General features: G+C 42.6%; 1 protein-coding gene across 1 annotated transcript; it reads right to left on the bottom strand.

Moving 5' to 3' along the window:
• Window positions 1–11,571: 11,571 nt before the first annotated feature.
• Window positions 11,572–22,501, bottom strand: LOC115325278 (chymotrypsin-like protease CTRL-1). Its single transcript, XM_040214426.2, has 6 exons — window positions 22,402–22,501; window positions 20,539–20,716; window positions 16,845–16,974; window positions 15,538–15,682; window positions 14,264–14,394; window positions 11,572–11,809 (listed from the first exon to the last, which is right to left on the bottom strand). Exons 1-6 carry the CDS (start codon window positions 22,484–22,486, stop codon window positions 11,600–11,602), a joined length of 879 nt encoding a protein of 292 aa, XP_040070360.1. The 5' UTR covers window positions 22,487–22,501; the 3' UTR covers window positions 11,572–11,599.
• Window positions 22,502–22,753: the final 252 nt, after the last annotated feature.

The following is a 22,753-nucleotide window of genomic DNA, read 5'->3' as shown; positions in this document are numbered from 1 at the left end:
ATCAAAAGGTAATTGAGAAAAACTAACATTTTCTATGAGCCGAGGTCAACAAAAACCTAATTTTGTGAGGACGAAAATGGCGTTGTGGGGGCTTGAATCATGTATTTCGATTTTAACAAACGTGTTTGCAGAAATAAAGCAGTATTTTCTTCCTTGTTGACAAGAGTTTTTTTACTCGTATAATGCCCACGGGTATTCGCAGAACAATTTATTGTCTTGACGATATAAGGACGTCGATGAATAGCGAATTTTATTTTTTATTTTTTTAATCCAAGCAACGTCATCTTTTAAAAGGTTTACATTACATATCCTAACCGCTACATTACATTTTCACGGAGTTTGTGCTTTCTGCAATGCATGGTTTATTCATCTGTGCCGAAAAACACAATACACATATCTCGGGACATTTTGTTTATATTTTTGTGCTCAAGAACCGTGCACGTATTTATTCGTAAGTTAATATTAATCTAGTTTTTATTCAACCATTTCTAATGAACAAAATACAAAATCTATAGATTAAACAATAGTATGGTTTGGTGCAAGATACAGAAATAAAATGTCGTAAGCTGCGACATTTTTCTTTTTTTTTCCAAAAATGAGCTATACAATCTAGCATGTTTAATTATAATTACCGAAATAATCCTTTCCCATATTACAGGAATATGCCATGTTACAGGAATAGGAATATAATACAACCGCGTAATGCTGGGGTAAGTTTACTTCTTAAACAAGTACCTTATTTACCCAGTAGGGCTTCAGAAAAGTTAATTTGTCTGTCTTCTGTGAATACATCTATTATCGAGTATATCATGAGCTGTAAACGTAAATACCCCAAGAAATAGAAAGAGAAGAAACATAGTTTTCAGCTACATTACGTGTCTCATCTAATTATTTCAAGCAGCTCAAAATACCGAGGAAACAAGACACTAACAACACGCACGTACGCTAACTTTCAATTGGTTTAATAAACATTTAGGTTCAAGCAATCCAAACGCATACCCTGCTGCTGACGCCAGAAAAAAAAAAACTGACATGTTTACCCTCATCACAAGATATGCCTCGGAAAAATCATTTGTACAAACATTTATCAAGAAACGAAAACTTTTCGTCATTTAAAGAAACCAATGGCGTGCCAACGTGCTTCTCATAAAATGGTAGCTACAAACGCTTCAATCATTTTTCTCTCGTTTTTCAAATAAGATTGTTAGTCATAACAACGGTTCGCATCTGCAGCGCATCCTTCGTAAGGAACGATGGCCGCCAGAGTTGTCACAAAGAGCTCGTCGGCACTCACGCACCCTTTCATTCAAAACATGGCGCTTTTCTCCAATGCACTCGTGCCATAAGTTAGCCGGCTTTCGGAAATCGTGAAGCATCTTGTAAATTAAGTATAATGTTTCTTGAATCACCGCCCATGGTTTTGTTTTGCCTCCAAATGACAAATATTTGAAACATTGCACTGTAAAGATAAAAAAAAACATTCGAATAATAATTATAGCTAACTTCTTGATGTTGAGTTAGATCTTGGGGTATAACTAGCACTTCCGACTGCCTGCTCGAATAATAATTATAGCTAACTTCTTGATGTTGAGTTAGATCTTGGGGTATAACTAGCACTTCCGACTGCCTGCTCGAATAATAATTATAGCTAACTTCTTGATGTTGAGTTAGATCTTGGGGTATAACTAGCACTTCCGACTGCCTGCATTGGGTGTTTTCTGTCGCAGACTCAAAATTATATGCTGTCGTCTTCGACAACACTCATAAACGCTGAAGAAGTTTTCAACAATATCCCAAGGACGAGTTATTCTATTAAAACAAGTGTGCATCCAAGAAAGTCATTGGTCATATCTACTAATTTTACCACTTAAAACTGAAATGCGGGCTTTGTGCTGAAATAACTATCGAGGTCTATGGATTTGTTTCAATCAACAATGATACAAAAATTATGGATCCGAAACATTAAGTGCGGCCGTCGAAGTAGCTTTCTCACACAAAGACAACCATGAAGATAATTTCTCCTGTGATGCATATGTTCTGAAAGAATGGAACAACACATTCTATCTTTTAAAATTATCAGCTGCTATGAGCTGCGCTCGCAGCGTTATGTTTTACATTAAATATCAATATTATTGGTTCAATTAGTTTTGATATAAAATGCACGCTCACAAAAAATTTGTTTAATGAGTTACCACAAGGACTCCGCAAACTAAACAAGACGTTTAATTGCATGAATGGTGTACTTTGTTTGCAAACATTATTTATATGATAAATTTTGAACAAAAACGACATTATACGCCTCGCAAGTGGGCTCATTTTCGTCTTCTGCGCGTGAGAAAGGAAGTAACGGTGACGTCAGAACGCCGAGCCCTGATTGGCTGATCGTGGCCCCCTATCTGAGTGTCGTCTGCTCCTTTGCAACGTCGTCTGCTCGCAATGTCGTCTGCGTCTGCCTTACCTTTCCTGCGACTTCCTTGAAGTCGAGCGAGCTCGACTTCGCCTTTTAGAGAGGGCAGACGAAATAACTCGAGCGGTACGTTGTTTTTGTCCAACAACTAGCATTCGCGCATCAAGGAGGGAAGTCAAAGGACCAACGTTACTAAAACACTCAGTTGGGAAACTCCCATAGAGACAGCTTTGAAAAAGTGGGCCCAATCTGTCTCCAAGCACCGAGCTAATGACGAACACAACGCCACCATTTCTCCCGCAGCGGCCACTCGAGGAACTGCACGTGACCTCTATTTTGGCTTCGAGAACAGATACAGCGGTAAAGGTTACAGGGGTGCCACCCCCGTCTCCCCGGCGGACGCGCCGCGTTCAGCTATCCAAGTTAAAATGCACCTAGGTCGGAACGTGCTACCTGAAAGGCCCGCTGAGGCAAGGTTGTATAAAAACAATATTAATTGTTCCGCAAAACCTTGCGAACTAAAGATGATAAAAACATCACGCGCCCATCATTTGGTACTAAACTCCAATAAATTTTATACAAAAATAGTCTTTTCCGTTTGTTTTTACGCAAAAACAGGCTTTCAAAAAGCTCAAGGTGACCACAGTACAGACAAATGATAAAGAGTGCCGCTGTTGTCGCATTTAGCTCAGTCTCGGTGGACGCCAGCGGCCCAGGTTTCGACGGCGAGTTTCCCAACTGAGTGTTCTAGTAACGTTGCAAAGGACCCACTGGCGAGGTGCCCCGAGGCGCCGAGGTTTGTTTGCTAAGAACCGAGAGGTGACGGTGGTTAGTGTCCCGCAAGTTTCCTCCCAAATACTTTTCCCCTTCTTTCGTGTGCGGCGAGACTCCTCACTCTTTAACGGCGTCGGCGGGTTGGCGGAGTTAACGTCGTCTGCTTTACGTCTGCTAGTCAAAGCGATGGCTGCTTTACCTTTCCTGCGTCTGTCAGAGATTTACCGCTTTTTTACCGGCGAGAGTCACCCTTGCCTCGGAAAACAAGGAGATGACAAAAGGAAGAGATTGACCTCTTAATCTAAAATTGAGGTCAGCGATCAAACTATAAGACGGGAAGGGTTCACAAGGGTCGCGCGGGCATATTTGGGGAAATGATTTCAAAGCAGGCTCGTGGTTTACGTAACGGCGCCTGAGAAGGGTACCGAACGAAGGAAAATGAAACGAAAAATGATTGTTCATGGAGGCAAGTCGTGCAGACGCTTTCCTTGCCATAAACATGAATCAGGCAACCCTCCTTGTTGTGCTCATCTCGGTTCAGCGCAATGCCTATTAATGTCGTACTTACTAGCATTTTGTGGGATTTTGCGTCAAGACATTTAAATACAAAGTAACTAAAACGCAAGTCAAATTTGTGAATGCCTGCATACTTCAATTGCCGACAGAGCAAATATAAAAAAACGGAGAAAAGCACTCACTATACGTATTTATGACCATATTTTTAGTTTTGTCCAACGTTGGGATTAGTTTTATGTGGAAGACAGTAAAATATCTACACAACAACATTTTCATCCTTTACATGCAATGTTGTTGAACTATAGTGCATATGTCCTAAGTTCCTACTTCAGTCTGTAGGATCTACGGTCACAAGGAAGAAGAGGACGCAGGGATGCGCGAGAGGCACGCAAAAAAAATAGATAGCACGAGAGTGAGCCAGTGTTCGGCCTTACCTACGGACGAACAGCCTTCACGTTGATTTCCTTTTTCTTTTGTAAATATGTAAATATAATATATTGTGACGCTCGCGACTCCTCGCTTTCATAAGAACCCACAAGTCAAACGCCACCACCACAGCACTAATACATTGTAGGCATGACAGGTCTCGTTTTTAAGGAGATGTTTAAGCAGACAAACTGCTGTTTGTATGTACACAGCCTGAAGTTAGTCTGCCTCAACGGGCGACTTGCCTCTCAGCTGTAGGTGAGAAATTTAGCCGGTGTAGTACAGTTGTTAGCCTGGGGTATTTAACGTCCACCACGCACTAGTGATACACGACCTCACGCCGGTACGATGCTACTCCAAATCGATAAGCACAGGGGTGGGGATTGAACCCAGAATACATGGGTTCTGCCGCCCGAGCTTTTGCTCCACGTACTCCGAGCTGGTGTGCCCGAGCCCACTCGACCACCGATCCCCCATATTTGCACAAAGAATGTTAATATTCTGCATGCTAAAAGTAAGTGTTCAATTAACGAAACCGGTGGCAAGTTATGAAAGTAGTCTGAGTAACGTGACGAGAACCAACAAGTGATGGCTGCCAGGGACCGTCAGCTGTCCTTCCTCTTTCTCGTGGCACCGAGGTGCCCCGGGAGACGTGCTTGGAACCATTGTGACCTCAGCCCCGCAGTCGACTTTGAACTGGACGTCGTCCTCGTTGACGGCTACTGTAATAAGCTTGGTGCGGCCCGCGGTCGATGTAGCATGGAGGGGAACCGAGTTCACCGAGCTTCTCTACCGCGTCTCACAAACATATTTGAAGTGTTCCAAGTGTCGACAGAAATGGCACTTTGCCTACCTAGCGGGGAATTCGTTGCGGGGGTGTGCTCGTCGACAGCAGAACCTAGAGTCCTTGTCGTTATTCTTTGCCGAAAACGATGACGAGTTCTGCCTGGAAGGTGTTTTGCCGGACGTCTTCCGTACCTTCTTCACGAGCGCTTCGTCCAACGTCAGCTGCTCGATAGGAACGGAGCATTTCTTATCTCTCTTTCTGCACATCTTTTGTATTCGCCTTTCAATCTATTTCAACCAGGCAGATATCTGTCGATTCTGTCGAATATGTTTACTTTCCAATCTATTATGTGCGCGCACAGTCCTTTTTGGCAGACCCTGACCTTGTGTGTCACAGTGCCAAAAGTGAACAATAAAGCACGTTTCCGCAGACTCAATAAATGACATATTTTCGAATATCGTCCTCCCGCGTCGGTCTCACGCGGTTTGTGAACTTCAAAAAGGCAAATTTACTGATGACAACAAAGATATATTTAATTACTGCCTGAAGATTCGGCAACATAAATAAAGGGCCGATGACCTTAGAGGGACCATGAAATAAGTTTTCAGCTGTGAAAAATTTAGGTTTTACTAATCGCATATTGTTCAGTGCGCCAAACTAAAGCTAGCTCACGAGCGTAGAAAGGCTAGTACTTGCTTCTCGGTACGAATTTCTGAAAATATAGCGGACTACTTCGTGCCTCCTTTTCCTCGAAAGCTCTCCGCCTTTTCACTGTGATGCCTCCGTGGTGAAAAAGCACGTCAGCCGAACCCATCTCACGCATTGGACACGAGCACTGCGTAGCTCGGATGTATGCGCTCGTCAACAATCGCTCCATCGACGAATTTTTCCATTCGCGTTCGTGGGCATTGAGTTCTGTGACGGCACTTATCATTACTTGACAACGGCAAGTTCCACGGTGTGCTTAAAAAGCACAATGAAAGCTTGAGGACATTGCCTGCGGTGCTTAAGCACGTCACGACCACGTGATATCTCATTTCGCTTTTGAGTTTAGGATTAAAGCTAAGGAGGAAATAGTTGAAAGGCGTCCCATTAAGGATATACGTTCTAAGTGAATGCTGCTTCAAATTATCTTGAATATGATCTGCAAATCTTTTAATCACCTCGATAGTCACATTAATGAGTGATTTGGGAGAGTCTTATACAAATTTCTGATTTTGAAGCATATCTAAATCCCTATGTGCTGCTGACACCCATTTACCGTTTTATTCGTATAGGCGTTTGTTATTGCTTCTTTTGTGTGATCAACAACAATTTTATGTGTATGCGTGCTGGAAAAAAGTAAAGCATACAGGGGCGCGTGGCGGATCTATGACGATTGCGCACACATACCATTAGAAAGTGACCAAATGAGTAGCTGCAATGTCGAGTAGAGTATAAAATACTACTTTGTTCTATTTAACAAAAAATCACAAATTAGCAAGGGACATGCTTACTTGCAAATTGAATTGACCGGCATCTTGTCAAGAACATACTTCAGACGCCCAGCTACGTCGAAAATGTTCACTTGGGTACGGGCTATTTGACTCCAGATTCGATCTCAGTACAAAGGTGCGTATTGGTTAGAGTGAGCAATTTTGATCACTCTCTTCTGCGTGTTTATTCGCCGCCATCACGGTGCTGAGTGTAAACAGCGTTGGCAGGGAAACAACCGTTTTGATTGCCGCTCAGCGTATCTATAAACGGGAGACTCACGTGCTTGTCCTAACCCTCATCTGACATTGTGAAAATATTATTGCTCTTAGCTCAGTTGCATCGTCATCATATATATACCACCGGGCGTTCCATCTTAATTTGAACAGATTTATTACAAAGAATCCGTAAAAGATGCACTGATACAGTTTGGGCAGGTGAGTTATACGGCCAGGGGAACATCCTATAGGTGGATAACATGAGCGAAAAGTATGATAACTAACTAAACTTCATTAAATAACCTTTTAATTAGTAAAAATAAGTATATGGTTTCAATTAGAAACATGCTGAGCATAATCGAAAACCATGTCAATTTCAGAACGACTTGAAGCTCGAGGAAAACTCGGGGGCGCACCAAAGTTATCACTCGTGCAGTATATGTAAAGATAGCAGTGGCGCAACGCGATGATACCGTATATACGCGTGTAATGGCCGCAGGTATTTCTTTATGGTTTCGGGCGAGAACTAGGGGTGCGGTCATTACACGGAGCAAAATAAAAACGTTTTTTGGAAATCATTTTTTTCCGCCAAAATTTTCACAACTTGCCTTCATTATATGGAAGCACTCAAACGCCTTGGTAGAACAAGAAAACATTTGTGGGTATTGCATAGACAGGCGTGCAAGGTCCTTTTCACTCGTCCGTAGAATATCACTCATGTTCCGAACTTGTTTCGGTATCCGGCGTCTCGGCGTCGTCGACACCGAACTTTCGCCCGGCTGCTCTTTTGATGTTGCCTTGAGCAGAGGCAATAACTTTGAGTTTAAAGCCGGCCGTGTAACTCCGTGTATTTCCCCATTCAGAAACCTGAAGTGGGTGACAGCGGGAACCCGGGGGTACTCGCAAACACAAAAGGGATGCACTGAGTCTGGTTTGAGATTTTTCCAGATGAAGCGAGAGGCGCAAACAGACAGGCCAGAGTGCCTCAATGTTGTTGGCTGCCGCAACCGGGTCAGCGCCATCTGCCGGAAGTACTTGAAGAAAAACAAAATGGCTGGACCTACGATTCTAAAATCGCAGGTGCGGTCTCCACACAGCTAATTTTTAAATATATTTTTTTCGGCTTTTGTTCAAAGTTAGGGGTGCGGCTATTACACGAGTGCGGCGCATATATATGGTAATCTAATCATCTGCGTTTTGCCACTGCTAGCTTTGCGCCTGCTGCACGAGTGGTAACTTTGATGCGCCCCCGAGTATTCCACGAGCTTAAAGTCGTTCTAAAACTAACTGACATTGTGTTCTTCGATTATGCTCGGCATGATTCTAATTGAAACCATATTAATATTTTTACTAATTGAAAGGTTACCTCATGAAGTTTAGTAATTATCATACTTATAGCGAAGATTAGCCACCAATAGATGTACCCCTGGCTTTCCTATCACGGCTTTCTCACGGGGCGTAGCACGTCATGCCGTGTTTTCTGACTTCCTTCATTCGTCTTTCGATAACAACTCTTGTGTATGCGCTCTCTTCCTCGATGTTAAAAATTATTTGATTATGTTAATCATACAATTTTACTTAAGAAATTGTACCGTCTAGGATTCAAAGGTCCTTTCTTTGCTCTGCTGGAAGATTGCTTACGATCTCGCTCACAGTTGGTGTCCTTGGGTAATGTTCGAAGTAGCAAAGTTTCTCTCCTCTCTGGGGTGCCGCAGGATTCTATACAATCTCGGTTATTATTCAATATCTATGTGAACGATCTTCCGGCTGTTGTCACTAGTAACATGCTATAATATGCGGATGACACTCTGTTATTTGCCAGTCACGCCGATATTGAACCCGCCATGCGTATGCTACAAACGAATGCTGTCGCAGTTATGGATTGTTTCAAAGAAAATAGAATAAATGTGATTTCTTTAGGAACTAACCTCGTCTTTTTCCGCAGCCCTTGGGAAAAGTTTACTGTCTTCCCGAAGTTACTTTTGCATGGTTCTAACTGTGTTTCTTGTTTCTGCACTTTTGTCCAGTATGTCGATTCTGTTAAGTATCTTGGTATCTTTTTTTTAATTTCGATTTATCATGGAATACGCATAAGGCTTTTGTTGCTAAGCGTTTCCGAAGTGTTTCATGCCAGCTTTACAATTTAAAAATGTTTCTTCCTTTTGCAGTGAGGAAGTTGATAATGCATTGTCTAACCTATAGTGTGCTCGAATACGTCATTACTCTCTTTCTAAATTGTTCCCTGCAATAGCACGATAGAATCGATGGTATTTTGAAGGTAAGGTTGAAAAGTATGTCCTACAGTTTATCGCTATGTTCAAGTGACAATATCTTCACCTCGCTTCAGTTACCTTGTTTTTATTCACTTTTTTACAAACTGTTGTTCAGCAGAACATTTGAAACAGGGACTTTATAATTAAAAAATTACACCACGTATAACAAGGTATAATACTCACTTTGAAGTCCCACGTGTACATGGTCGCTATGGAGAAAGCATTGGGGCATTTTATGTTCCCAAAATATTCAACGCGTTACGTGACTTTATATTTTCTTCCAAATTCAATCATCCCCTTAAAAAGAATGTCAAGAGTCTGTTTATGATAAAAATAAGTATTCTAAATTTTGAGTACGAGTCGCTGATTTCTGTGTTGGATTTTTTATTGTGATGAATGTGCTTCCACTGCCACGTCGCGCCACACAAGCCCTAACCGGCTTCGGCAGACCTGACACTTTGTGCTGTTGATTTTGATTACTAAAGACTATTATTATTTATTTATTTGTTTATGTATCTAAAACTCACCTGCCCAAACTCTAATATTGCATTTTTACGATTCTTTTTTTTTTTAAGTAAAGCTGTGCGAATTGAAATGGGGACACCCGGTGGTTATACATATTGTGAAACGTGTATAGGAAAGTAGATTTCAGAATATATATGGCGAGGACGTGGCATTTTAATAATTTTAAGCACAGCAATAAATTTCTAAGTTTTTGAGCACGACTAGAATTCGATTTTTAGTTTTGCGACGTAAAGTTGCGCCAATCACGATTATTTTAAGCGACCTACCAGCCTGATAACTTTTCGGTTCAGATAAAATTGAGGTAAACAAATGGACGTTGAGCCGTATAGACATGACGTTTTGCATGTTAATCTAACTTTTCTTTCACTACTTCGTCGAAATTAAATAACGCAATTTACTATTTTTGCGACCTGAAAATAAATGTGAATTATAGGGATGATAAAACGCTTTATAATTACTCGTTTCAAGGTTGAAATAGTGCCTATTTATAAAACCACGCGGAAACTATATACACAGTTTAGCGGTTCCAACCGTTATTTCTGCTCCCCAGAACTGAGCCGGTACGAAACTGAAAGCCTTGAGCCCGAACCCGAACCAAACTGATAAGAATTTTGGTTCGAAATTCTGGCCGGAGCCATGGTGGAGCGCTGGACTCGTACGATAACGCGCCCCACTGTGTTTCCCTCGAATCCGCGTTTTCTCCCTGCCAGCCTTGTGCCTGTTGCACGTGTGGTTACTGCAGCGCACTACTGGGCTTCCCACGACCCCAAAGATGTTTTCTTAAAGTTACTGACCCAGCGGTTTTGAATGACGCTGGGCAAGTTTCTGACTGGAACTACATATATTTTCGCTATTTAAAAGGATATTTCACAAATTTTAGCTAATTATTTGACTTATCGTGACGATTTTCCCTGGGCGTATAACTCACCCGCGAAAATCTCATTAGTGTAGCACGTTGTTTTTGCTTTTCTTAAACCAATGCGTAAAGCGAAAACACCCTGTGTATAGGTTGGCGAAGCATGGCAGTTTGAGCGTGCAGCGCGATGATGTTGTATGAAATAGCCGGAGCTTTGTTATAGTCCGTGAAAACTCCATTCATTAACGCGAGGCCTGGCGAAGCTCAAACATCGTTTTATCGCTTCGGCACCACTGAGAATGCGTTGTAGATAAAACAAGTCGATGAAAATGACCAGAACGAATCATGAAAAAGGAACCATAAGAAGACATGCCCGACGTTTTTTTATCCGCCAGAGACTACAGCAGATTAATTATATGTTTACAGTTTCGCATGAGAGATGTCTATACTATTTTCTGGGTATTTATATAAATCAAAGTTTTCAAACCGCCGACATGGGAATCTTAGCGAGAGAAGAGGTAGATGAACTGACGTGGGTTCCGTGGTAGCGTTCCCGGGCACCATGAACGCAACGTCCAGTTTGAATTGAACCCATCATCCAGTAGACGCTTCCTCTCATGCGCTCCTAAAACATCATTACCCTAGCATCATTCGTTTAGGTTGTGTCACACGTCATATTTAAATTAACCCCCATCTTTGAAATACTAGGGGATACTAGAAATATTCTTATTTCGAGCGCCTTGTTTGTGGTTCCCAGCAGAAGCTCCTTCTGAATTGCTCGTCGTGAAACCGAAATTCTTCTTCTTAAAGAACCTGTTTCTTGGCGCAACGTTATCAGCCAATCTGAGGCATACAGGACGAAGACAAATAGGGTGAGTTGAGCTAGTTGGTTCATTACGTGCATATAAACGTAAAAAAGAAGGGAAATTATAAAGAACGACAACAATACAAGGATCTTAATTATACTTATTTATTTATTCATATTACCCCTAAAGGCCCTCGTGAGAGGGTATTACATAATACGTAGTTAACCCTTGGATTGTTGGATTGTCGTCGTTTTCTCCCTTGTCTTTGTTTTTGGCGCTTAAACCTAGGTACTAAACCAACCAGCCCAACACACTATTTTGTTGAAATTCCTTTATTCTGTAAGCGTCTTGTATTGTCGTCGTTCCCCAAATTGTCCTTGTTTTTTGGTGCTTAAATGTATATCCAGGACAATTCAGTTTTTTTTTAACATTTCTTTTATACTATATTTTACTACCTTCGTGTTTTGTTTGACAAGAACGAGCAATCAGCAATTCAACGCAAATTCTTTAGGTAATAAAAAGCGTCGATTTATTGCAGCTACTGTTTTACAGCGCAAATTTTGCGAATCTTTTGACGGCTTGTTAGTGGGTCGATGTATGGAGCGATAAAAGTGTCCACGTACGCCGACACCCTGGTAAACATGTGGGGTGCAAATCTTGATCCACACACCGAGGGGCCGGCACTGACGATTCCGTGAAGCGACCACTCGCCGTTCGCAAAGTGTACAACGGGGCTCCCACTGTCTCCCTGAAATAAAAAGACATCGGTTATTCTCACAACATGACATCGGGAAATCACAGGTCCCAAGCCGGAAGGGGGAACTTTAAAGCTTCGTTGAATGACTCGTAAGTTATTTCGGCAGATTTAGAACCCTCAGCGTGCGGCTAAAGACAAGCGTAAGTCACGCTTTTAAACCATATCAAGATTAGCCTTCTCTAGGCCTGTGTTCCCAATCTTACCCAAATGAATCCGACTTACTCCGAGGGATCGTTCTCACGTGACAACGCAGCTAGAAAAAAAAAATACGTTTATCAATTCTCTTTGGTGCCGAATTAGACCGCAGCTCTTAAGGAGGAGGAGGGGAGAATACGGGGGAAGGTATGCCCGTCCTCCCCCTCCATACCTTCCCCCTACTCCTTAACCCGCTAACTTAACCTGCTAAAGTTAACAGCGAAATTTTTCCGTTAAATTTAGCGAGGAAATTTTTAACCATAATGTAGCGGAAAACATTTTCCCGCTAAATTTAGCGGAAAAATTTCCCGGTCACTTTAGCGAGCAAACGTCCCATAATGCAACGCGCAGTTACGCCGGCGCCGACGCCGCTCAACCCGGAAACGGGCGCCTAAGAGCTGCGTTCTAAAAGGCAGTGACTATTTCGACGTCCACCGTCAAAATATCTCGAAAATTATTTCGACGTCGTGACGTTACTTCAGTGAAACGTCAAAATAGCGGCTTTATTATTGTGACGTTCTCCCACTACGCCGCCATCGCAATGGTAACCGTTTCGAGGTTTCTTCAGTTTCGTCAGTTTCATTCTGTTTAATTTCTGACGGTGTTGTCGGACTCGGTGTTGTGTTAACGTATTGGCGGAGTCATACGTAGCGTTCCTAACAACTTTCTGTCCTAGTTTGCACTGGGAGAGTCTTAGTCAGCACGTGTGTGGGACCGGCTGGACAGTTGATTCTTTCGGATGTGACACGCCCGGCGGCGATGTTCTCAGCTCGCACATCATTTAGGCACGCGTCTCACTTAACATATCTAACCTACAACAAAGCCGAGTTAGATATTCCTCTGTCTTGCCTCCACGTAACACTTGTAATTGCGTACGCTGCGTAACGCTGCGAAATTCGGTACAGTTCTTGTGCCGCCCCTATTCTGTGCGAGCGCGTCTTCGTATGGTTGCAGACCCGCTTTGTTTCATGGCTCCCGCCCTGTTTTTGACCGGCTTCGTCCGTTCGTTGATGAGTTTAAATTTTTGTTTTGGTTCGTGTACAACAAGCGGGTTAGCTGCGAAACGATCAGGATGATGAATAAAAGGTTTTGAATGCGAAAATTGCCTCCTTGTTTTTTGACCGATGCGAACGTACAAAGGTTCTGGCGTGGTTGTACGAGATACACGCATTTTCCGATCAACTGCAACATTTATGACACAACAGTCAGCTCCTTTTTCTATAAAAAAGGGAAAGTAAAATAAGAAAAGCAGCATTTCTGCACTCTCTAATGTTGCGCACAACCAAGCAAACGTTACGTGCGGCCTAATGGCTAATGTATACTTTGATAAATTTTTTCTGCATTTTACGTTATTTGAAAGGTTAGAAAAACTGCACTCGACTGCATATTTGTTCTCTGAAAATGCGTGCTCAACCGCGACGCTGTCTGCAATCAAAACGATGTTAGTTTGGCCGCCACTTTCGACCACTTTCCAGTTTGATCCGAACGCCGAAGTGACCGAAGCTTCAAAGTTTAAGTTTGAAATGTCAAAATAAGGAGTATTAAATATTTTGACGGGGGCCGTCTAAATAATTTTAAAAATAGTTTTACGTCTTCAGAAACTTTTGCCGCAATTCGATTCCCTGCCGAACAATTATGACTCTCGGGACTTTTTACGTACTGCGTTTCGTAAGATGTCGGTGACTGTAAGGGCTTATAAGGCTGCAATTTAGCGAATATTCGCGTGTCCTCGATCAAGTACACAGACGCGCCACGCGTTGAGACTGAGATGTTTCTAGGTCTTAAGCTACGATTCTATTTTTGCAGTTTCGCACACTTTGTTTTGTAATGCGGAGCGTCAAACTTGTCTGCTTCTTGCACAGGGGTGTCGATGATGTCAGAACGCCCAACCCTTATTGGCTGATTGAAAATATTGTGGGTAGACGTCAAGGCATCTAGCTTGAGGTCTACTCTTTATCCTTTCGGCCAAAGCCAATCAGAGCTCGGCGTCGTTCTGACGTCACTGCAACTCCCGCGCAAGAAGCAGACGACTTGTTCTCCCCATTAGTTCACCAACAGTGAGCTATCTTTTGTGCTCTTCTTGTAATGGACTCCTTTTACCTGAGAGTAACTAGTATAAGAGACAAACACGGTGATCATTATGCGTTGCTTATGTATAGCGATGCATGAAGCCGCATGAGCGAATGCGTGAGAGCAGAAACAAAATACACCACAAAGTAAAGGCGTTTGGTGCAAAAATGCCATACTTACACCACAGGCACTGCCGTGTCCATGACCACCACAAAACAATTGAGGAATTATGCCGGGTCTTATTCGCCGACACTCTTGATGTGAAATTGCCGATACCATCGCCTGCTTCAATTCCCTTGCAGACCAGCCTCCTATAAATGTAAAGTACGATAGATGTTTCAGCTCTGGTCAAACATCACGACGCAAATGCTGGCTCTCTTTTCACCCCATTGAGAGTTTTCCTTACTCCTCTACTGTTTTGACAATTCAGTATGGACTAACTAGCTCAATAAAAGCCGGTAAGTGAATTTTTCCCCTTGGTTGAACAGGATAGTATACAGTCGGTCAAATCGAAACAGAACACATTCTAATTCGCTGTATGCCAATTTTGTTTTCGGAAAACAATCAGAGTTCAATGGATGAGTGTATGTAATACGGGATATAGGAGAACTAAATTATTTTAGGTATAAAATTTAATCCCGTTCGCTAATAGTTTATTGTTCAAAAAAAACTTTATGACACTAGTCCCTATCATATAGTTCAGTGCGCCATTTTCCCCAACAAAAACGTGATACACATGCTTGGATCGGTATAAATACTAACACGTATGGACACCATTTTTTAAAGTTATCCCATTCCATCGGCAAATTCATTCTAGTTTCGAAAACGATTTTTTACTAATTGCAGCGGCGAATCTTAAGGCCTTTTCACACTCTTGCGACTGCTTACGACCGAGTGAAATGAAACCCATTGGGATTTCTTATGACCAGGGAGCACACTTGCGCCATCTGTCGGGTAAACGCCGTAAAACACGTGGCATTTGCGTGTATTTTACTATTTTTTCGCGCTTCGTTTTTTATTTCTTGGCTTGGGAACCTTTTCAAAAATGTTATAATGGTAATTTTCCATATAAAGTGCGAACATTTGACCTGCAAATACTAAAAAAAAAACTTCTCTCTAAATAAATTCCATTCCAGGGACCCCTCATTGATGGCGCCAGCGCGCCTGTATTTTATCGTTGTAAAATATCACATAATCTCGGTCGTAAACAAAAAAAAATGTGAAAAGTGCTTTAGTATCCCAGGCAACAACACATGGGGGGGGACATCGCACTACTTAAAATACTTTGTTTCCTGTTATGGTTCACTTCGCGGCCGTTGCAGCTTTTGTAGAATATAGTTCAGAGTGCCGTACCGTCCCCCTTATTTATGTAATTCTCATCTAACACCGTAAATTTAACAGCACGTTATATTTCAACGAGGCTTCAGTAAATTGAAAAATTAGTGATAGCTCACCTCCTACTTCACCCCATCCTGTGACGTAGAGCTTGGATCCTGTCGGGAGCTGTTCCCCATGGTTTGGAAGGCATACTGGCTGAATTGTCCTTGTCATGTTCACTTTCCGTGTGAGTTTTATGATTGCGATGTCCTGTATAGCACCCTAAACAAAATAAAAAAAGATATCTATTAATTCATACTTCAGAAATGCTTTCCTACACTTTCTCAGCGAATTAAATATTGTATTAGCTTGATAACCTTTAAAATCATTATTCAGATAATAAATAAAGAAAGAAAATTGTACATTCAGTTGAAATACAGCAGTTCTTCCAAAGAAATCAATTTATTCAGCTTTCCAATTCAATACCAGTTTATTCAGAGGATTGCACGTTCAAGCGTATCCGGTACGTTACTTTACAATATCCTTCAACCATGTCACTGTTAAGGCTGGTTCGAACCCTTTCGTTTGATTACGACCGACTCCGGTATAACCGGATTATAGGCTTCCTGTGTCTGGTTACGGCCACCTGCGCAGCAGCGCGGCCGGTCCTAAACCATCAGAAAAGGTTTAAAACCGGTTTTTAAGCCCCTCCAATTATAAGCAGTCGCAAGTCTTTGGGCCAGCCTTCATAGTACAATTAAAATGTTTCTTTTATGGGAAGAGTTATGTTTGTGGGGATACCGTGCATTCGATGTTGCCCAGCATAGGCGCACGTCCCCATCTCAACTTTACCATTACGAATCATTGGCGACGACAGAGAAGCACCGGAAGCATATCAGCGCGTGACAGATGGTTCAAGAAATGACTCCCTTAATCTATAAACAATTTTTAACAAAGACAAATTTCATAGTCCAAATTATTACCTTCATTTATAATCTTCAATAATATGTAGCCACGGCAAAACATTTTATGTATATTTCATTAATAATAATAATAATAATAATAATAATAATAATAATAATATTTATTCATGAGAGAAGAATTGCCAAGTTCAGCTTCGGACCTGGTCAAATAATTATAATAAAAAAAATGATAAGCAATAAACGCTTTATTGTCATTCGCCATCAGAGTAGTGATGGGGCCGAGAATAAAAGCCGCGACAGACGGCTTGACAAAACTTGAGGTTATACAATACAAGCCAGGGGAGAAAGTCTATGCATGGGCAAGACAATAAAAAAAAAAATCAATGTGTTTTTTTTTTTCGTTTTTTTTTTGGGGGGGGTATGTTTTTTTAGTTACTTTACTTAATCGTCAACATGAACGAAACCCGTGAAGCGACATCATAGCACCAGGCCCAATAGATCTCACTGGCGCAATGACTTACCGGCCATGTGGTCCGATACGAGGCAGGGTGGACGCAGATTTCTTCGACGGCCGCGCGTACTTCCGATTCCCTCGACTGCGTGGTCTCATGGGAGCCGAGATAGACGCTGAAGCGCGAAGGGCGGAGATTCCTGAACGGACAATGAAAAATAAACCCAGGTAGCACGCCAAAAAAAAAGTTGTAACTTGGCACAAGCTTGTCAATTCTAACGGTCTAACTTGGGCCTATATTGGTTTTGCTCCAAAGCGCTAGTCAGCACCAGGTTACAGTCGCGGACAATATGAAAAAACTCAGGTGAGCAAGTGGCTTCGACTGTCAGCAGCGCTACCTATCCGAGGAAATCACAACCTTTATCGAGGCTTCAGTGGCTGTCTACGTTTTGTATTCACTCCGTCGCTTTACCGGCTGTCGCTGAGTTAATAGGGAGTTTTCCCTATTAACCACCGTCCCGCAACGCTCTCCAGAACCCTCTAAGATACCCGGAACTCTACAGTCGAGGCCATCGGCGCGCAGACGTAATAGCGGCTTCTTCATTACGGAGGGTTTAGCGGGGGGGGGGGGGGGGGGGGGGGGGGGAAATGCGGTCTACGAAAACTCCCTAATAGGGTGTTTTCGTAGACTACGTTTCCCCCTCCACTAGAAGCTAAACCCTACGTAACGAAGAAGCCGCTACTCCGCCCTTGCGCCGATGGCCTTGACTGTAGAGTTCCGAGTATCGTAGCGCGTTGCGGAGAGCGTTCCGGGACGGGGAAAGCGATCTACGAAAACTCCCTAATTCTGATTTCAGCGTCCTTTCTAGAAGCATTTCGCGGAAAAAGGCGAAATTAAGTGTGGCTGAGACCACCACGTTGACAAGTTTAGCCATCAGTTTTTGAGCGATTGGTAATATGTTCGCGGTATTAAACAGACTAAGCCGTCGTCTTTTTTTCAGTTTTTCACCAAGCAAACAAACATAATTCTTCAAAGCGATCGAAATTGGTTTTGACTCAGCCATTGCTGGTCGACCAAATGGGGAGTAAGGAAAAAGGTAGAACAGCCTCTGAAATGTCGCTGGGGCACAAAATTGCTGGGATGACGACCCAGACTCTTGCCGAAAAAGGTCAAATTAGGCTACACCTTGGCCTCTTCGGGCTTTTTAAGGTCCTAAATCTTCATGAAGAAACCAAATGTTGGTCTAAAAAATTTTCTTACTTGGGAAGTTATTTACACACCGTTCTTCCAGTGTAAGCTTTTGTCTTTGCGGTATTGATGTGGAACCTAAGCGAGGCATTTTCATCTAGATTTTGTCAAATTAAGTAAAAAAAAGCCGGCGAGCTATTCTGTCTGGAATGGGATCTATGGCGGTTTTGTGACCTGCTCGAACAAAAACCATTTTCGGAATAGCCAGGGCTTACTATTCACGGCATGCTCTGTATTATCCCTTAATTCAAAACTGCTGACAAACCGGCAAATGACGGCTGTTCCTAAACTGGCGTTCAATTTTTTCCGCTGTCTCCAGTTGGGGTGGCGTCACACGTTGTATACGTTGCAAGTCGAGCAGGCAGTATAAAAAGCGCGGTATTTAAAGCGATTTTTATCTTCGTTTCGCTAGCGTGAGTCTTTCAAGTTTTTTAAGGTTATATTCACACCATCAGACTCCTTCTAAGCCGTCGGAAACAAGCTGTACTGACTTTCTATTACAACATTTGACGTCGCGCTTCCAGTGTTGCCAGTAGGCCCGCTCAGCGTCTAAAAAAAATGTAAATATAATATAGTAGGACCTACTAGCAACACTACTAGCAACAGCAAAAAAATATGTAAATTTAATACCTTAACAAGAGAAAAAAAAAAGTATTGTGACTTGTCCTTCGAGTTGTTAGTTCCGATGTGCGCATTGATGTGTTGCCTTCATTTCAAGGCAAATCAGTGACAATCACATTTTAACGCGAAAGTATTAACTGTCGCATGGAGCGAAGCCGGTTTTGTGGCTATAACCGTCTATAGCAGCGAAGCGGCAGTAAAATTCCCATTAACTAAAAGCACATCAAGACAGATGCATCGTTACGGAAGCCGTAGAGCAGGCGGGGTTCTCCGCGCCTATGCGGTGTACGGTTGGAAAATGAAAGACATGGGGCGCTGTTTGTAGGAATGCGCTATGTGTAGGAATGCTTTCGAATTCCTACACGTAGGCAGTCTTAAGAGTCCTTAGTGTGCGCTACACTTCTTTTTCTGATATCCTTTCAGCATACGGCGTGTTTCACCAACGACTAAAAAATAGAAATTGCACTAAAATTTAAAAAAAAAATCCTTCCCCCACGGTAAAATCATCGAAAAAGGAGGATGTCAGGCAGAAAAGGCAAGAAGTACATTGAAAACTCACATTTCTCCTTGGTATTCGCTAGAAAAAATATGATCGCCGATCTATCGGTAGAAGCGAATCTTAGCCGCCCACCCGTACATTTCGGAGCACGAAAGTTGGTGCGACATTCAACGCAAGTATGAGCAAGAAGATGTTGAGGATGTAGGCCGCAACATCTCTTAAATAGCAAGGCCGATGCGTTGTATCTGCTACGGCACTAACAAGCGGCCAGAGCGGGTAACATATTGGGCAAGAGTTGAAGGTCAGCGTTCGGCAGGGATTCCTGAACTCACTGCCCCAGCGCGAATCCCTGCCGAACGCTGACACAACGATCGTCTCGAGACTGTGCACCGCGCTGGCCCATCGTATGTTACAGGGAGAATCCGGTGCTACACTCTAAGAAAAGCCCGTGAGTCTACTTTCCCGCAAAACGCTTGAAGAGCCAATCAGCGCAACTTACGGAGGCAGCTCCACGAATGACGATGCTGAAACTTGTTTTTAGACCAAAAAACGCCGTCTGAGTTGTGACATGAAGCAATGCAAAACGTCACGCTTGCATTGCTTAATGTCCAACTCAGACTGCGTTTTTTGGTCTAAGCACATGTTTGGGCACCGTCATTCGCTGAGCTGCCTCCGTAAGTTGTGGTGATTGACTATCGAGTGTTGTGCGGGAACGTAGACGCACGGGCCTTTTTATAGAGTGTACGTCCATTACAGCCATTGACAGCTTCCTAAACGCAGGCATTGGCCAGTGCCTATCATCTCATTGCCGCCCCACGCCCAACGAGATTGTGACATCAGCCGATAAGAACGTCGGAGAACGAACCACGAAGCAAGATGCGTGTTCTCAATAGGCCATGCGTTTTCTAATATGCCAGAGACTACTAGAGGCGTTGCCTGTATACACTCTAAAACAAAAGCTTATATGATTTCATTTTTCTCCAGCAACGTCCATTTTGGCGAACAATAGGGGTATCCAAGTGAATCACGGGGCTTAGGTTACGATTAGACAAACATTTCGCTATGAGCGCAGAGCTTGTCAGCATGTCGTTTCACTTGCTTCTTGTACCCATGCACATTGCAGTTTCTAGTTATAATCATTATCTGAGGTTCGTCATTATAGACCTTTGCATCGCTTGTCACCCCGGCGTCCAATATACCGCGTAACAGAGCAACAGCGCATGCGCAGAAGGCGTTCCACAGCCCAGCAGACAAAGATGGCAGCGCGCAGAAGGCGATTTTGGCAAACGTCTGTAGCTAAGACCCTTCTATTCTTCGACGTCATTGGCTGTGTCCGTTTTCTGTCGGAAAGAGAACTCGCGGTCCCCTTTTTTTTTATGTTCTCTTGGTTCTTACCAGACGCAGTGTGCGGCAGTCAAGACGTGCTGGTCAGATATCAGAGCTCCTCCGCAGATGTGTCTTCCGGCGTAGATTTGCGCCTGCCAGGGCCAACTTCCCGGCACAGCCACACGACCTCCGTAGATACGATCGTTGACATCGAGGGCCGGTTCAATAGCGGGTTTTCCGCACTGATCTGGAAATGTTAAGTAACGAATTGTAATTTGTTCTCTTCTGTTTATTTTCGTTGTGTTATCACAAGACTAAAGCGTTCCTGGTACTGCAGTATACTTTTTGTCTTCGGTCTTAGGCGAAAGAAAAAATAATAACTTTGGTTTCGCTTTGAAGTAAAGGATCCTATTGTTCCCTTCAAGGATTTTTCGGTTTGCAAGTGCTCAGACTAACCACGGAACTTTGAGAAAGTTTGAATAAGAAACAAATGCACGAATGCCTAGTAAAACTGAAATATTGAGTCTCCGTGATTTTGAGACGCCTATACTAAAAGCAAGCGGAACCTATTGGGCTTGGATTTGGTAGATGATTTGTTAAAAAAAGTTAAATGACTGACATAGGTTGTATTGTTTCGACTTTACAGTTTTAGACACACTCGTGAGATACTAGGATGCATGGTTGATAAGCATACATTTCTGTGCAGCAACAATTTGACCACATTTTTGCAATTTGCACGCGGTTATCTAGGTTAATTCGGCAAGATTACAGCTCTGAAGGAAAATAATGATTTGATAGGGTCTACCTGTTGTAGTGTGTACTTAATGTCTTAGTAATCTTAAAATATTCAAAAGTGGTGTTCGTTGTATCATTGATATTCTCATTTAAAAACAACATCAGTTGGAACACATGATTCTTAACCAGAGACGAACGGAGGACAAGTGGAAAAACACACCTTAACGTTGGCCAGCTCACCGGTTTTACAACTTTGTCTTCTATCAGTTGGAATTTTTTTTCAATTTAGCGATCGCGCTCATCGTTCAGGCTTGTTTCTCCGAATAGCATCCACTGCGGATTTCAGTAGCTCGCAGTTGTTGGGTCCTGTGTTATCCCCATACAAAACAAAACCCGTTGCTTTTTCTACGTAAGCACGCTTATCTGACGTTTGCGCTTGATCTCTTATCGGCGAAGTCTCGTGATATTGGTTTTGTGTCTGCGGTTGCTCACTCACGAATTCCCACGGACCTAGTACTCACAATCAGGAAGACGCTATCTTTTGATTGTTCGGTGGTGTAGTTAGAAGAAAAACATGTTAACGGAAGTTTCATACATCGAAGGATGTCGATCAGTTATAAGGTTATAAATGCCTTTTCGACTGTATGTACAGCCTGCCAAAAAAAAAATATGTCGGGGATATAACTTTTTTTTACGTAAAAAAAAGACTATGTTTACTAAAAAAAGAAACGAAAGCGCAGTCAATTTAGTAATAAGAGCGGATGAAACTATACATGTATTATGGCATCTACCAACAGTTAACCTTTTTTGGCAGAAAGTAACATCTATGCTCCATAACATCTGTAAATGGGTCGTTTCTACATCCTGATTCAGTGAGACTAAGCAAATAGCACAGTACCACTTATTTCAAGTAGAAACTATAACACTGGCTGTTTGGGGGCTGCAGTTTGAGCAGAACACGAATTGTTAATACGAGGCTTGGGGTTTTGTATTTGGCGTTTTCTTTTGTTCCCATTCTCCAGGGTTCTAACGTTGCTTCCGGGGCATTGTCGTAGTACTAGCTATTTGAAGAAAAATAAAACACTTCTTACCGATGGCACAACACAACTAATATTTGGTCAATAAATATTAAAAAAAACTGATAAATTCCCCAAATCACACTGGTGCATCAAATCAGGTAAAATATTTAATACTTGCCTTTCTGCTGTGCCCAAGCAGACACCACCAGAAGTATGAGTGTTAACCGCAACATGGTAGCCACAGCTGCTTGTTGAGGGTGCATGTTAAAACGACACGCCAGTGATCACTTAAATAGAGGGACGCTATTTGCACTGCTTGCACAATATACTCGACAAGACAGACGGCGAACAGCTGAGAGGTTCACGTGATAGGCAAATATCGATTACATTTGCACCGGTGCAGATAGCGAAGGATGCCCGATAGCGGAACAACGAAAGAGAGGAGTGTTTATTACACTCCGCTTGTTTGCTGTTTCAGCAGGGGGAGTCACGATCCAGGATGTGCGCAGACTTCAGCCATTTTTTTTTTT

Source organism: Ixodes scapularis, unplaced genomic scaffold, assembly GCF_016920785.2.
Source record: "Ixodes scapularis isolate PalLabHiFi unplaced genomic scaffold, ASM1692078v2 PGA_scaffold1__304_contigs__length_218370807, whole genome shotgun sequence".
Classification (NCBI taxonomy): domain Eukaryota; kingdom Metazoa; phylum Arthropoda; class Arachnida; order Ixodida; family Ixodidae; genus Ixodes; species Ixodes scapularis.
Note: the sequence above shows the minus strand (reverse complement) of the source record. Positions and strands in the feature narration are given on the sequence as shown.